Source organism: Pseudophryne corroboree, chromosome 11 (genome assembly GCF_028390025.1).
Source record: "Pseudophryne corroboree isolate aPseCor3 chromosome 11, aPseCor3.hap2, whole genome shotgun sequence".
NCBI classification, from domain to species: Eukaryota; Metazoa; Chordata; class Amphibia; order Anura; family Myobatrachidae; genus Pseudophryne; species Pseudophryne corroboree.
Genome location: NC_086454.1, coordinates 203,444,412 through 203,462,595, shown reverse-complemented (window position 1 = coordinate 203,462,595; position 18,184 = coordinate 203,444,412). Strand labels below are relative to the sequence as shown.

The following is an 18,184-nucleotide window of genomic DNA, read 5'->3' as shown; positions in this document are numbered from 1 at the left end:
AGGGAGACAGGAGGAAGAGAGAAATTGGATAAAACCGCAGAGGAGAGAGACACTTGGGAAGAGGGGAAAATGTGGAGCACAGTAGCTAGTGATCCAGCAAATGGCCACTCCAAAATACTAGTAATATACAACTTCCTCTCTTCATGTTTGTTTTTTGAATAAGTTCTGTATTTTTTATACAGTACACTACTGTTTCCTTAGATAATAGTTAGTGTATGCGACAGTGTATTATAACTGTTGTATTCATTCTGTTTATTATCTTCTGCCATGTTAGACATTGTTCTTAAAAATCAGGTGTATGAAATAATTCTAGATGTTAATTTACATTTATGGTAAGTTTGCAAAGAAAAGAAAATATGCACTACATACATATAGTAGATAACTATTTTCATTGTCTCTTCCTCTCTCAGGCTTTTCTGCCACTCTTGAAAAAAGCTGCAGCAGAAAACCCGCAGAAAGCTATTGGCTGCAGCAAATCTGCTCTGATAAATATTTCAACATTGTTGGGATCCATTGAAAAAACACCAGAGACATTTCTGCTCTTCCCTATGCTCTCCTACCGCTGCAGCAAGGTATCCCACATACTGTACAGTGACCTGTAATAGTGCATGTGTACATGGGGGTTGGCTAAATTATATAATGATTCCCATTAATACATAGAAATGTTTTACTTTTACATAGGGCGGGATGTACTAAAGATGAAAATGTGGCCAAAACTCAGAAAATATATTTTTTAAAGTTTTGGCTTCATTTGCATAAGTACCAAGCTCTGGAATGCGATACATTCCAGAGCTTGGATCCGGTGGGTAATGCCATCTTTATGTGTTTGCTACCAAATAGAAGCTTAAGGTCTTTTCGCATTTCCCCCTTCTATCACAAATAACATCTCTTATTTGGAGAGCATTTCTTTGCAATGTTAATCATATTTCTAGGTACATTCTGGCATTATTAATGCTTATATGTACCCGATACGTGGCAGGATGTGTCACATCAGTGATGCAATGCTTAGTACATCCCACCAATAGTGTGAATTATTTGCAGAGTACAATGGAGATTTTCTCTCGTTTGTCTCCATTCACAATACTTTTGTGCATGAAAAAAAAGTGTACAAAGGAATTGGTAATATTCACCTAAGGTTACAAGCTGATAAAAGATTTATAGATGCTTGTATTTCTATTCAGAATTGATTTCACTTATACCTCACTGTTTTCAGAACAAGTTTTAGGAATTACAAATGTTGGCAAAAAATGTGCTGGTACTGTGGGCCTGATTCAGAGATGTACGCCAATGTTGCATTTGTTGGGATTTGTACTGAGATGCCTACTGGCGGTTTCTCTGAACCGCAGCTTATGTACAAAGACACAACTATCAGATGCACGTCTATCAAATGACCTTCTGAGTGATCCAATGGTCGGGAAGCATGGCCCGCAGGAAGAAACGCAGGAGCCATTATACAGTAACTGCAAACAGGATCGCAGTGGCAGGCAGTGGCATATCTCTGAAATTGTTGCAACATACCTGCATTCCCTCCCTGTTACCCTTACTGTTAATCAATTCACAAATAAATCCTCACTGCAACGTCGATACAAGACCATCATAGCACATGTGCAGTGTGACTTGGACGCATGCTCAGTGGCAAAAAATTGCTACACTGCATACAATGCACACTGGGAACAGTGGCCATCTGGTATGTCTCAAAAGCTGCCGGGTGAATGATAACTCGTTGTCCGTCAAATACATATACTTTAATATGGAGTAAACCTGTGGCAATGGCTCTGATTGAAACACCTACATTCAATAATTAACAGGTGTGGCCAAATTCTCCAGTCCCCACACACCACTTCACACATACCCCCAGTCTCATTTACCCCATGCACAATTCCATAGATCCTGCTCACCCATAGTTAGATGAAATGTTGGAGTGGATCTCTTTCAGGCGCATACAGCTGCTGAAAATGTTTTGCCCTAAGGAGAATTCACCACTCTCCCACAAATCTAAACACAACAAAAATTGAGCAAACCCATATAATCAAGCGCTGAACAAAGAGAAATCAAACCTTCCCTTGTATATGTAGATATTCTTATAGGGGATGGTTCTTCATTTACTACAACCATTCGTCTTAATTCTTTCCACTCATATGTCAGGCTGTATATAAAAGAATACAAAACAACAATACAATGGTATAGTATGTTAATCACAGTTCACAGATCACCCATGTGTTTGGGATTATGTTTGTGAGATTATTCTTGATACACCTCCACCGTCATCCTATCTGGATTACTGACGTATAAAGGGAATCCACATAGGGTGGATATGGTTTTATTCTCCCTTCTGTTTCGTACCAGAACTCAAAATGTGCCCAGATCTATGATTACACATAAAGGTATCTTTGCCACGGTATAAGTTCAGATGAGCGTACCCCAACTCACAGTGAATATGTGTGTTCAGACATACAGTATCAAGGTTTCTTTTAATGGTTCTAGGAGTTTTAGCTTACCCCAACTCACAATTCAGAGCTTTCAATCGCATCAGGGTATCTTTCAATGTCCACAGTGCTGCTAGTAAAGTTACTCAGGCTGATGAGTCTGGTTTGATGAGCCAGGTGATGAGTCTATTCCCTGAACAATGTAAGTGACGTCATTGCAAGTTATTGGCCCCGAATACAGCACACCGCAATTACAGTGTGCTGATACGATGCCACACCTAATAAACCACTCATGGTAACTTCGCCCAGCCCTAAGACACCCCCCATCTGTTTTTCATTACATTATTAATGTTAATTAATAGCCTAATCATTTAGAAAATCCTTTAAGTGGGGTGAAGATGGCCATATTTGTACAGTCAAGTTAAGCCATTTTCATTACAACAACCAGAGGTTTCTACTTGACATGTACAACAAATTTAAATTTCTTATCTATAAAATTTAGCATATTTGATTCAAATTATTTTTTAACCTGTAACTTTGTCAAAAACCTTAAACCCAAAAGACCTTAAACTGACAAGTTCTATCTAACAAAACAAACCCCTAGTCTTACATTGTCCTCTACCCTGCGTTATACCTTCCCAAAAATAACTTAAAAATGCTGGAAATTTACATTTTGACCAAATAGGAAATTGGAGCGAAACAGTGACATATTTAAATTTAGATTCCAAACTTCTCATTTTTTGTTTTTGTTTGCTCTGAAATTTGGCATGCAGTACCGAGCAACAGTTCTACATGTCCATGCCAAGTTTCAGCTCAGTACATCCAATAACTTTTGATGTGTAGCTCCTCAAATACCATTGGCTCCAAATTTATTCTGCAGCAGGACAACAGCCCCAAACATACAGCCAATGTCATTTAGTACTATCTTCAGTGAGTCCTGGAAGTGATGATATGGCCTTCACAGAGCCCTGATCTCAACATCATTGAGTCTGTCTGGGGTTACATAAAGAGACAGAAGGATTTGGGCAAGCCTACATCCATGGAAGGTCTGTGGTTAGTTCTCCAAGATGTTTTGAACAACCTCCCTTCCGAATTCCTTCAAAAACTGTGCAACTGTACCTAGAAGAATTGATGCTATTTTGAAGGCAAAAGATGGTCACACCAAATATTGATTTGATTTAGATTTCTGTTCACTCACTTAGCATTTTGTTAAATGATAAACATAAACTATTAACACTTTTATTTTGTAAAGCTTTCTTACTTTGCATATTTTTTTCAACATCTGCCCAAACCCTTGCATAAGACTGTATACCCACCTATTCTCTCAGTAGAGTAGTCTGGCTTCCTGGATCTCATCCTCTTCCCCAGTGCAGTGGGCGGTCCAAGAGCTTGATGAGGTGATACATGGTGAATTGCGTCAATAAGTCCCTCCCCCTTTTTGCTCAATGGCACACGCAGTATTAAAAAGCAGATAGGGCTGTGGTCACACATTTCTCTGTATCATAACCCCAGCACCTCTTCCCTGGACCTCTGCTTCAAGAAATACTGGAAGGGATCATTGAAATGTTGACAATGACCATATGCTATAATGTGAATGTAATGCTTTGAAACTTGCAGGGTTTTTTTTTTTGTGGTTTTTGGTATTTGGAAAATTCAAGTTATTTCAACTGTTTTTCAGGCTGCTCTCAATATGCTCACCCAGTGCCAGTCAGTTGGTTACAAGGAATATGATATATTGTGCACTGCTATCCACCCTGGATGGGTGCAGACAGATCTAGGAGGCCCAAATGTGAGTAGCTCACACTGCTAATGTGCAGAATTATGGCAACTGTAAAATGTACATGTAAAAGATTTTGCACTAATTGTATATCCTCCGTGTCCTTTTTCCTACTACATGTTTCCATAGTAGTTCTTGCTAAGAATAAAGCTGGGCGATATGCTCCATGAGCGATATCACCTAGTGTTTTTTCTAACCTCCCGAGAAGTCAATACAGTGCATACACACTGAACCATATTGCTAATGATATCGTTTAGTGACGTTACCCCGCCACCAGCCCTAACATGCAGTTCTGGCCGACATAGTCAAACTTGACCTTCATGCACAGACGACACAACAACAATCCACAGGAGCGCACCTCGTTAATGATGTACTGCGTACACACTGGGGGATATTACAAACAATATCGCTCAAAAGGGTGAAAATGAGTGATGTTTAAATATTGCGTAGTGTGTACCCAGCTTTAGATCTTCAGATTATTATTATTAGTAGTAGTAGTATTATTTTTTAGATGACGCCACATCTGTTCAGTAGTGCCTTACAAAGTATATAAACAAAAACCATATGAACAAAACAAGAAAAAAGTGACTTACAGTCCAGAACATTGCAGGACATGGTTTATAAACATGAGCAGTCATAATACTTAAACTAAGCAGCAGGGTGGCAAACCTAAGGGTAGATACCATTGTAGGCAGTGGCAAGGTGATGATGTAGCATACACTATACTGTAGGTGACGGAAGGAAAAGCACATGAGGGAAAAGATTCCCTGCTCGTTAGAGCTTACAGTCTAAAGTGGAGGGACAGACAGACTGGGGTGACACAGTGGGGAGAGACAGTGAGCAAGGACAATGGAGAGGTGGGTTAGGATGAGAGCGGGAAGGCTTTGAAAAAGAAGTGATTGTTGAAAACCTGTTTGAAGTTTTGTAGTGAGATGGAGAGATAGGTAGGAAGCAGCACTGGTATAATCATGGAGGACGGAGTGGGAAGAAGTAATCAGTTGGCAGCAGAGGTGGCATTGATTTGTGGAGCGGGTGGTGTGTTAAAGGCAGGGCCGTAACTAGGTATGTGCCAGTGGTGCCTTGCGCACAGCGCAACTGCACTGTGGGTGCACCATCTGGCAGCACCACCCGCACAGCTGCTGGCCACTCTCTCTCACTGCCTCCCGCAGCCCACCTCCCGCTGCTGCAGTGCGGTTCTGTACATAGGGGGGAAGTTTCTGATTTTTTTTATGTAAACAAGCCAAAACCGGTGGGCGCTATTTAAGCCCCGTCCATCCAGAATTTGTCTCTGCCCCCTTCAAAGACCCGCGAATGTGGGTTGTGCACTTGTGCTGTTGTGCTGCTGTAACGTCAGACTGCCTCAGTCACCCCACTGGCTGCTGCATCCTATAACTACAGCCCATTGCCTGGTCCTCTTACTGGAGGCACTTCTAAGTGATATTGAGCGGGATGTTCTAACGTGTTGCGGAGTATTCCGCCACAATTCGCCTACAAACTGATCGCATATGATCTAACATATGCGATCAGTATAGCAAAAGACAGCTCTCCCCGATAAGAGCTGTCCTTCGCGATGCCGGATGCTGCTGTGCTGGTGGAGGAGATAGGACGCCGGCTGTTTACCCACCCTGGGGGAAAAGGAGGGACAGAGACGCCGCTCCTCCCCCGCTGCTGTCGGCACAGGCTGCACAAATCAGTACAGCCTGGGGTCGGGAGAGGAGGTCCCTGTCCCGCTGCTGCGGGATTGACTGGATGCCACTGCCGCCCTCCTCTTCCGACCCCGTCGGGCAGGCAGCGGCTGGGACAGGACATCTCGCCGGCGGCCAGAGGTATACAGGGGGGGGCGAAGGGGGGATGTGATTGGATCCCTCTGGATGGTTGTGGAAGGTAGCCCCGCACTGATAACCTGGGGGTTAGTACAAAGGAAAATGCGGTAAAACCCCTGAAAATTGGGTTTTACCACATTTTCCTTTAGTACATCCCGCCCATTATAACAAAAACACTTATAGTTGCTGTAATGTTTAAAAAGGTGGACCCTGCTGCCAGAATGTGTAAAAAGGGGACTCTGCTGCTGTCATGTGTAAAAAGGAGGACTCTATCTGCCGTAATGTGTAAAAGGGAGCTCTGCGTGCCGTAATGTGTAAAATGGGGCTCTACCTGGCATAATGTGTGATAGGCTCTACCTGGTGTAATGTGTGTAAGTGGCACTACTGTGTTGCGCAATTTGAATAATGGAGACTACTGTGTCCCTACCCCATGAAGCCACGCCCCTATATTTTTGCACGTTTGCGATTTTCGGAGTATTGCGATCTACCCTGAATGAAATCCTATGTACAGGATTGCTGTTTCTGCTAAAAAGCAGATGCTGCAATCAAATATTTGCTGCCTAGAAATAGAGAAAAAATACCCATCGCAGGAATTGCAAATAGCAAAACCATACACAAACACTGGAACATCAATTTTTTTCCCCATCTGCGCCACGCAAGGTTGTCCACAATTTTGGCGATGTAAAAGGCTGGAAGTGGTCATCTCTGAAGCCAGAGGCCCTACTTAAAAATGCCTGGGCACTCTTTTTTAGACACACCCAGAAAACGTCAGGTTTCCGCCCAGAAATGCCGGCTTCCTGTCAGTCAAACAGCAGATGCATTGCGATTACGATCTGTACACATTTTCTGTCGCTTTTGCTCATAGCGCGTGTGCAGTGCGAACGCTGCACACGTGCAGTTGTTCGATAATCGGCCAGATTGCAATTTGCAAATTTTGCAATCCAACCTGAATAAGGTCCACAGTGTAGAAGAAAAGAGAGTATACCCTTCCTGTGCCTCTTTGCACCGTGAGCATGCTTAAAAAATACAGCACCTCTTCAGTCATCATTTCTAAAAGGTACAACACGCAGTTGACTTGGAAAGCCAGAAGTTTTAATTATTTTCTGTGGAAGTTATGTAAAAATAATTTCTGTTTAAAAGTTTAATAAGTTGCTTACTTACTTGCAGATGTTCAAAACAAAGGGGGGAAGAAGACTATGGTGTAAACTTACTAAGGTGGGAGGTTTTTTTTTTATAACTGGTGATGTTGCCCTTAGCAACCAATCAGATTCTACTTAACATTTATCTAGCTGCATCTAGAAGATAATTGATAGACTCTGATTGGTTGCTATGGGCAACATCACCAGTTCTAAACTCCCACCTTATTACATTTGTTTGTTGTTAATTACTTTATATATTGCCTATGACTTACACATACTGGTAACCGCATTGAGCAATGAATGTGTATCTGATAATAGAGTACTACTCCAGTATTAATAATATTTTATAATTAGTTTAACTATACCGATAAAGGAATTTTTATTGAGACTATCTAAATAAAAGTTGTTTTATTTATGCAAAAGATTTCCCCCAACTTAGAGTCTTCTTTCCCCCTTTTTTTTTTTACTGTTTTTCCTGACTTTAGGGGCACCACTGGTTATTTCTCTGATTGAATCTTGTTTGTTTTTGATTAATTCCCACTTAAATAACATAGCAATCATCTCATGAGTGCTGGTACATTATTTCATTTCCGCCTCAATACATACGGACACGCCTGTGCACCAACCTCCTCCTTAAAAGTTTGTACATCTGCAAGTACAGTAATTATCAGTGGAAGTCAGGCTGTTAAATACTTGCCACACTGATATCCACATAGCGAAGCAGTATAACTGAAGGCTGTGCACTGACGCTTCCCATCCAACTTGATGGAGCTTGAGAGGTGCTGTAAAGAGGAATGGGCGAAACTGCCCAAAGATAGGTGTGCCAAGCTTGTGGCATCATAGGCAAAAATACTTAAGACTGTAATTGCTGCCAAAGGTGCATCAACAAAGGATTGAGCAAAGGCTGTGAATACTTATGTACATGTGATTTATTAATTTTTTATTTTTTAATACATTTGCAAAAATCTCAAAAAAACTTTTTTCACGTTGTCATTATGGGGTATTCTGTGTAGAATTTTGAGGGAAAAAATTAATTTATTCCATTTTGGAATAAGGCTGTAACATGACGAAATGTGGAAAAAGTAAAGCGCTGTGAATACTTTCCGGATGCCCTGTAATGTGAATTTCGGCTCATACCGTGTGGCATATGTGAATTTCGGCTCATACTGTGTGATACTGTATGATATGAATTTCGGCTCATACCGTGTGACGTATATGAATTTCGGGTCATAGTATATATAGTAACATAGTATCTGAGGTTGAAAAAAGACAATTGTCCATCGAGTTCAACCTATTTGTGGTGTCCTATGCATGATGATTTGACTAAAATTTCTGACTGATGCTGCTGTCAGCCATTGCATTTTATCCCTATTTATAGTAACTATAATGCATGACTATGCACCATACCCCTGGATATCCTTATCCAATAAGAATTTATCTAACCCATTCTTAAGGGTGTTGACAGATTCCGCCATTACAACTCCCTCGGGCAGGGAATTCCAAACACGTATTGTCCTTACCGTGAAAAAGCCTTTACGCCGTATTGTGCGGAATCTCCTTTCCTCTAACCTGAGCGAGTGTCCACGAGTCCTCTGTGTTGATCTAACCAAAAACAGGTCCCGCGCAAGCTCTGTGTATTGTCCCCTTATATATTTGTAGATGTTGATCATATCCCCTCTTAGTCTCCGCTTTTCCAATGTAAACATGCCTAGTCTTTCAAGCCTTTCCTTGTATTCCATCTTCTCCATGCCCATAATTAGTTTGGCCGCCCTCCTCTGTACCTTTTCAAGCTCCAGGATATCCTTTTTGTAGTACGGTGCCCAGAACTGTACACAGTATTCAAGGTGTGGCCTCACTAGTGATTTATATAACGGGAGTATAATACTCTCGTCCCTAGCATCAATACCCCGTTTTATGCATGCTAATATCTTATTAGCCTTCTTTGCTGCAGTCCTACTTTGGGTACTACTGCTTAGCTTGCTATCTATGAGGACACCTAAGTCCTTTTCCAGTACAGAATCCCCTAATTTTACCCCATTTAGTAGGTAGGTGTAATTTTTGTTCTTGCTACCACAGTGCATTACCTTACACTTGTCTGTGTTGAAGCGCATTCTCCATTTGGCTGCCCATGCTTCTAATTTAACTAAGTCGTTCTGAAGAGACTCGGCATCCTCCTCTGTATTTATAGCCTTACACAATTTGGTATCATCTGCAAAAATTGACACCATGCTCTCTAGACCTTCTGTTAGGTCGTTAATGAAAATATTGAACAATAGCGGTCCTAATACTGAGCCTTGCGGCCAGGGGTGTATCTTCCTATTGGCCAGGATGGCACTCGCCAGGGGCGCCAGCCGAGGAGGGGCGCCGTCCAGAGGTGCCACCCACGGGCAGTAGGTAGATTCACTTTTAGAGGCAGCAGCTATCCCCCCACAACCGTGTAGTTCCTCACCAGCAGGGATGCCCAGTAATGATTCCAGCATGCAGCAGCGGCTGCTGGGAGATGCAGTTTATGTAGAGTTTCTTGTCTGTATTGTGGTGCGGTGCTGGATCCCGGCGCCAATTACAGTGGCTGCTGCTGCACTCTTTGATCATTAATGGGCATCCCTGATGTTGAGGAACTACACGGGGGTGGGGGGATAGCTGCCGCCTCTAAAAGTGAATCTACCTAAAAGTGCTGCCTTTAATAGTAAAATCAGCACGGGGCATACGTGTGTATCTGGCACTGTGGGGGCATACGTGTGTCTGGCACTGTGGGGGCATACGAGTGTCTGGCACTGAGGGGGCATATGTGTATCTGGCACTGTGAGGGCATATGTGTATGAGGCACTATACTCGGAGGCATTATGTGTATCTGGCACTGCACTACTGGGGTCATTATGTGTAACTGGCACTATACTGGGGACATTATGTGTAAGGAGAACTACTGTGGGTATTGTGTGAAAGGCTGCTAATTGTGTGTGTGTGTGCATGTGTCGGGGGGGGGGGGGGTGATTACATATTTATAGTTTGATATCATAATATAAAATTGTGCACGCCTTCCCATATATATATATATATATATAGTCACGATCCATGCAGTTTCTCCCCCGTGCCTGGGGTGGTGCCCTCTGCTCTGGTGCTCAGCACTCTGCTCTGTATCTGCAGCTTGGTAATTATCTGTTACCACAGCTGTGAGCAGCACCTGAACTCACTATATAGGCCAGTGCAATCCCGTTATCCTGCTACGTTGCATACTCTGCTACAATGCAATCCCCTTATCCTGCTACATTGCATACTCTACTCCAGTGCTATCCTGTGATCCTGCTACAGTACAATCCCATTATCCTGCTACGTTGCATACTCTACTACAGTGCTATCCTGTGATTCTGCTACAGTGCAATCCTGTTATCCTGCTATATTGCATACTCTACTACAGTGCTGTCCTGTGATCCTGCTACAGTGCAATCCTGTTATCCTGCTACATTGCATACTCTACCACAGTGCTATCCTGTGATCCTGCTACAGTGCAATCCTGTTATCCTGCTACGTTGCATACTCTACCACAGTGCTATCCTGTGATCCTGCTACAGTGCAATCCTGTTATCCTGCTACATTGCATACTCTACCACAGTGCTATCCTGTGATTCTGCTACAGTGCAATCCTGTTATCCTACTATGTTGCATACTCTACCACAGTGCTATCCTGTGATCCTGCTATAGTGCAATCCCATTATCCTGCTACGGTGCTAACCTTCTACAGTGCAATCCTGCAACCCTGCATTCTCTGCTCAAGTGCATCCTGCTACGGTGCTAATTCTGCTACAGAACAATCCTATTATAGTGTCTATACAGTCTACAGCGTTACAAGTGCCTTCACAGTCCACAGCGTCTCAAGTGTTTCCACAGTCTACAGCATTTTCATGTAATCACAGTCTTCAGTGTGTCCATGTACTCACAGTCTCCTGGCGTTCCCGTGCCCCCACAGTTTACAGCGTTTCTGTGTTTCCTCAGTTCCCAGCATCACAAGTGAGTTTCCAATCCCAGCATCACAAGTGTGTTCCCAAGTATCCAGTACTGCCAAGTACTTCCCAGACTCTCAGCATTGCAAGTGCAATTTCAATTCTCCCTCTCATTTTGTGTTCTCCAATCATTCCTGGTTTTTACTTATTGTTTACAGTTGTACACTGCTTTACCCTGTATAAATAAACCTGCTATTGTACCGAGAACATCAGTCCCTGTGAATATGTTCCTACAGAGGAAATTCCAAATGGATTCTGATATATATATATATATATATATATATAGGCACTACTGTATGGCATAATGCGTATAAGGGGTACTACTGTGTAGCATAATGTGAATAATGTACATGTGAGTAAGGCACACTACCAGGGGCCCCATAGCATAAAACACAGAAAGTGTGAGAAAAAGTGGCGCAACTAGACACTTCTAGAGACGTTGATAAGAATTGCTTACACACTAGTAGTTTTTAAATGCAATGGATAACGATACACCTTCCATATATGTGGATACTATAAAAATAAAAGGACACAAAACATAGTGTAATCCAATTAAATCAGATGGTGTTTCTTTTATTCGTTACTGGTCCCACTCACATGGCATAGATGATATATTTGCATGTAGAAACCATATACTTTGTATATAACTGCTTCCACTTCACGGAGATACAGGACGTATGGACTCCAATGAGCACTCTATCAGCACATTCCAATGGGGCTGCATGTCTGAACTGCTGTATACCAGGTGTAGAGAATGTCCATATAATCACAGCTCTGCAACCAAACTACTGCTATAGGTCCAAGAGCATACACATAGGGCAGCCCCTGGGTTAAGCGTTCTCCCACATCAAATCCATAGAGAATCATGTGGAACACTGCACAAACCAGGGCTGCATGCCCCATAGCATACTTCCATGCCGCGGAACAGGCCCGCCCCCTGCTGCCGCCGCACGTGCACCCCTATCCCCCCCATGGATTACTCCATAGAAACCCCTTCCCCGCAGCACTCACCATTAGGGCTGCACTGCTGCCTCATCCGCTTTCCCGGCCGGCCCGGCTTTACCTCGTGTCACTTCACAGATGCTGGGAGGAGGTGTGGCCGTGGTCCAGAGATGTCCCTGCAGACTCAGCCATGCCTCCTCCCAGCATTAATACTCAGGAGAGGCGGAACTGGTGGCCGGGTGAGCAGGTGTGGCTGCATTGCAGCAGCACACCTAAAGGTAAAAGATGCCAGCACCGGGGCTCACTCAGTAACTACAGTAGGTGCAAGGGAAGGCTCGGGCCCCAGAGACAACTCGGGCCCCACAGCAGTCGCATCCCCTGAACCTATGGTAGCTAAGCCCATGCGCTATACTGTGGTGTAATTTGAATTGGGGTAGTATTGATTGGCCATGACCCTTTTTTAGGCACACGTGCCTTCCCTATTTCAAATATAGGGGAGGGGGGGCACCAGTCCTTTACTTTGCCAGGGGCGCTTGGACCCCTAAATACACCCCTGCTTGCGGCACACCACTTAGCACTTCAGTCCAAGTTGAAAAAGATCCATTAACCACAACGCGCTGCTTCCTATTATCTAACCAGTTTTTGACCCAAGTGCATATTGTGCTTCCTAGCCCTGATTCTTGTAGCTTGTATATAAGTCTCATGTGTGGTACAGTATCGAACGCTTTGGCAAAGTCTAAAAAGATTACATCCACGTCTTTACCCTGATCTAGGTTTGCGCTTACTGTTTCATAAAAGCCAAGTAAGTTGGTTTGACAGGATCTGTCCTTCATAAACCCATGTTGATTCCTTTTAATGATCTTATTGGTTTCAAGGAACTTCTGAATACTATCTCTTAGAATACCTTCCAATACTTTCCCCACTATAGATGTATGTCGCGTAATGTGAATTTTGGCTCATTCCATGTGGCATAATATAAAAGTTGCACCAGTACTAGATAGTATAAGGGGTCCTACTATTGTGGTGAATAATGTGTATAAGGGACACTCCCCCTTTTCCAGAGCACGCTCACCTCAGGCGCGCGCATATATACAGCATTCACTTTTCCATACTACCACTTCAAAATTTCCACTTTGACCACTGCACACAACAATGAGCAGGTCCAGTAGCATACCTAGATATATTGCAGGCCCCAAGGAAAAAGTTTGAAAGGACCTCTACGTACCACCTAATTTATTATTATTATTATCCTTTATTTATATGGCACCACAAGGGTTCCGCAGTGCCCAATTACAGAGTACATGTGCATATAATCAAAACAGGAAAACAGTGACTTACAGTTGAAGACAATATAGGACAAGTACAGGGTAACTAAGCATATCTACACCAGTAAACAACATAGAGATAAGTTCCAGGTGGCCAAAAAACTGCGGGATCTGGGCAGTTGATGATTATTAAAGTAAGAAAAGTATAAGCGCATGAGGAAAGAGGGCCCTACTCGTGAGAGCTTACATTTTAAGGGGAGGGGTAGACAGACAGGGGTGACACAGATGGGACACCTAATAGTGAAAAATGTATATAACACATCTAACTTTGACAGGGAAGGTGGGCCCCTCTCAGCCCTGGGTCCCATAGCAGCTGCACTGCCTGCACCTATGGTAGCTACGCCCTTGACTGAAAGCCAATATATGACAGCCCTGACATGACTGACATTTTCCTCTAACAGGGGCCTGTTAAATTTGTTTGGAAAGGTTCTTCTAATATAAGAGAGAATGTACAGTATAGGTAATAAGTAGAAATTACTTTGCACATGTACACATGTTGCCTGCACGTCCTGATCCATTTCTTCCCTCACTTCCCCCTCTCTCCCCTCAATATACCATGCAGCATGAGATGCCGAGTTTGAGTGAGTTGCCAGGTCCTGTGCAACTCTGCTAACATCAGGCATCTTTTTTTTTTTTTTTACAGAAAATGCAACTTATTTGCAACTCAATGTGGCTAGGATGCACGAGGAGACTGTGCTGATTAATTTGATATGACACTAGTATATTTTGTGGGTTTTTTTGTGTAGCAGTAGATGACTGTACCCTTGTTTTCCCCACATATGATCATTACCACAAAGTGTACAAGGAGGAAAAATGATTATGGACCTGGGAGATGTCCATTATGAAAATGGAGTGATACACCCATCTTGTGTTATTACAGTCACCATATACTTCTATACTTGTAATTGGGAACTGTTCAAAAGGTGGGCTGCTTTACCACCTTAAAGGCTGAAGGAATTCAGTGGCATATGCAGGGGGGGAGGGGTTTTTGAGTACCTGGAAGCCCCCCCCTGATGAGCCAATTTTTTTTATTTTTGAGACTGAGACAGCAGTGTCTCCATCTCAGTAAAAGCCGCGATCACAATTGCAGAGCTGCAATAGCAGCAGAGAGCTATGTACTGTAGCTCTCTGCATAGAGAATGTCCGGTGGGAGCTGCTTGCTGCGCATGCTTAGCCACAGCAACTCCCTACATCCTCACAGTCATGCCAGACTGCTCCAAACCTTCCAGCACCTAGTCGTGGCTCCATCTGTGCCCGCCCAGGCGCGCCTAGCACTGAGAGCATCTCCGTCCAGGCGGGCACACGCGTCCATGACTGAGACGTGCTCCATTCACTAGAATGCTAGAGCGTCCCCATCCGGGGTGCAGGCGCGTCCGCAGCGGAGACGCTGACGAAAACAAGCCACATTCACTAGAATTGGAGAGCATCTCTGTGCACTTCCGGTGGGGCCAGGTGCACGCCTGCAATGGAGCCGCATTGGATGAGTGCAGCTCCAACACTATATATATATATATAATGAGTATATTAAGCACTGGCTTACATGAATATGCCCACCATTGTGATCTCTTTTGACTGAAATTGCATTTGCACTTTACTGTATGTGGAGATTTAGAAAATATATTTTTTTTTGCATAAAAAATGGGATGTGCTTACTACTTTACCTATACAAAATTACATTATTATGTGTTGAGTACTCTCTGGAGAGGACATTTTGTGTGTGCAGCTGGTTTCTCTGTTTTCACTCTGTATATCTATCTATCTATATATACACTGCTCAAAAAAATAAAGGGAACACTTAAACAACACAATGTAACTCCAAGTCAATCACACTTCTGTGTAATCAAACTGTCCACTTAGGAAGCAACACTGATTGGCAATCAATTTCACATGCTGTTGTGCAAATGGAATAGACAACAGGTGGAAATTATAGGCAGTTAGCAAGACACCCCCAATAAAGGAGTTGTTCAGCAGGTGGTGACCACAGACCACTTCTCAGCTCCTATGCTTTCTGGCTGATGTTTTGGTCACTTTTGAAAGCTGGCGGTGCTTTAACTCTAGTGGTAGCATGAGACGGAGTCTACAACCCACACAAGTGGCTCAGGTAGTGCAGCTCATCCAGGATGGCACATCAATGCGAGCTATGGCAAGAAGGTTTGCTGTGTCTGTCAGCGTAGTGTCCAGAGCATGGAGGCGCTACCAGGAGACAGGCCAGTACATCATGAGACGTGAAGGAGGCCATAGGAGGGCAACAACCCAGCAGCAGGACTGCTACCTCTGCCTTTGTGCAAGGAGGAACAGAAGGAGCACTGCCAGAGCCCTGCAAAATGACCTCCAGCAAGCCACAAATGTGCATGTGTCTACTCAAACGATCAGAAACAGACTCCACGAGGGTGGTATGAGGGCCCGACGTTCACAGGTGGGGGTTGTGCTTACAGCCCAACACCGTGCAGGACGTTTGGCATTTGCCAGAGAACACCAAGACTGGCAAATTTGCCACTGGCGCCCTGTGCTCTTCACAGATGAAAGCAGGTTCTCACTGAGCACATGTGACAGACGTGACAGAGTCTGGAGACGCCAAGGAGAACGTTCTGCTGCCTGCAACATCCTCCAGCATGACCGGTTTGGCAGTGGGTCAGCAATGGTGTGGGGTGGCATTTCTTTGGGGGGCCGCACAGCCCTCCATGTGCTCGCCAGAGGTAGCCTGACTGCCATTAGGTACTGAGATGAGATCCTCAGACCCCTTGTGAGACCATATGCTGGTGCGGTTGGCCCTGGGTTCCTCCTAATGCAAGAAAATGCTAGACCTCATGTGGCTGGAGTGTGTCAGCAGTTCCTGCAAGATGAAGGCATTGATGCTATGGACTGGCCTGCCCGTTCCCCAGACCTGAATCCAATTGAGCACATCTGGGACATCATGTCTCCCTCCATCCACCAATGCCACGTTGCACCACAGACTGTCCAGGAGTTGGTAGATGCTTTAGTCCAGGTCTGGGAGGAGATCCCTCAGGAGACCATCCGCCACCTCATCAGGAGCATGCCCAGGCGTTGTAGGGAGGTAATACAGGCACATGGAGGCCACACACACTACTGAGCCTCATTTTGACCTGTTTTAAGGACATTACATCAAAGTTGGATCAGCCTGTAGTGTGTTTTTCCACTTTCATTTTGAGTGTGACTCCAAATCCAGACCTCCATGGGTTAATAAATATGATTTCCATTGATAATTTTTGTGTGATTATGATGTCAGCACATTCAACTATGTAAAGAACAAAGTATTTAATAAGAATATTTCATTCATTCAGATCTAGGAGGTGTTAAGTGTTCCCTTTATTTTTTAGAGCAGTGTGTGTGTGTATATATATATATATATATATACTTGCAATTGTCGGATCGGCACTCTCCTAGCGATGGATATGTTGCTCAGGTGCCATCTGGAGGAATTAATGCAGGTAGCAAACTGTGTAACAAACAGCGGCACTCAGAGACTGACACAGCGTGAATAAAGTGCTGGTGCTTTTAATTCATGGCTGGTAACTCCAACGTTTCGGGGCACGCAAGCCCCTTTTTCAAGGTGAGCCAAATACAAAGTGTGAAAACAGTGCAAAACATTTACCTTTATGGTGAGGAGGACCCACGTGTGGGAAGGTGTGCAGCGTCCTGGGGAGCCTGGAGCTTCCGCCCTGGATGTGGTGACGTGTCAATGCCCCGGTCACGTGACCTCCAGCGTGTCCCGGGCCGTCACGTTGCCTTGGCAACCAGACGCTCCTTGGTTGCCATGGATGCCTACGGCAAGTGCGGGTGCTGGGGTTGCGGAGGAAGCGTGACTTCAGGCTGAGGGTGATTGAGAGTGAAATGACAATTACATAAGATAGGAAGAAACTGTTACAGTGTGCTGTCGTAACATACAGCATACCAAAAACAGACATGATAAACTGGATTAAAAGATCACCTGGTAGTCTAGCACTAGCAATCTCATAATGGATCAAAGAGTCATTAATGATAAACACCTAAATTATACAATACTATACCAGTGAGAGAAATACATATTAAGCGGCACGCATAAGTCATAAAGTGTGAGGGCTGATGGGTCTGGTACATGATCAGAAATGTCAACAATACAACCGTCCCCATAGTCAAATGGTGGAGACAAGTGCTAATAGATATTACTCAGAAGACACTCCATTGGATTCTGTCGTTAAGACCTTTCGGCCTCACAGTGTCCAATCTATACATCCACGTTGCTTCCCGTCTAAGTAGGGTGGCTGCTCTGTCTCCGCCTCTTGGATTAATGGGGATATGGTCAATAATTTGGAACTGTAAATCTTTCAACGTATGTTGCTTCTCGACATAGTGTCTGGCCACGGGTTGTTCCGATTTCTTGGATAAAAGTGCTGCTTTTAATGCGGACCTGTGCAGGGCAAATCGCTCCCTGGCATTGCGTATGGTCTTGCCTACGTACTGCTGTTTACATGGACACGTAATTAGGTAGACTACATGAGTTGTAGTACAGGTGAGTACGTGCTTGATACTGTAGGAAGTCCCTGTGGAGGTGGATTTGAACCTTGTGCCAGTGATCATAGTTTTACAGGTTTCACAGCCTAAGCATTTATAGCAGCCTGATGTTTTAGTTAGAAAATTAGTGGTAGGCGTGGAATCAAATCCTGTGATGTCTGGATGTACCACAAAATCTTTAATGCTTCTGCCTCTTCTGTAGCACATCATGGGTCTTTTCCTCCTTAGCCCAGTTAGGTTCT

At 43.9% G+C, this 18,184-nt stretch overlaps 1 protein-coding gene across 1 annotated transcript in view; it reads left to right on the top strand.

Annotated features, from left to right (window-relative positions):
- LOC134969332 (C-signal-like) overlaps positions 1–18,184 on the top strand; it is a 119,332-nt gene that overhangs the window by 23,452 nt on the left and 77,696 nt on the right. The window contains exons 4-5 of the mRNA XM_063945238.1: positions 411–572; positions 4,105–4,215. Of these exons, the coding sequence (XP_063801308.1) occupies positions 411–572; positions 4,105–4,215 (273 nt within the window). The remainder of the gene's footprint in view (positions 1–410; positions 573–4,104; positions 4,216–18,184) is intronic.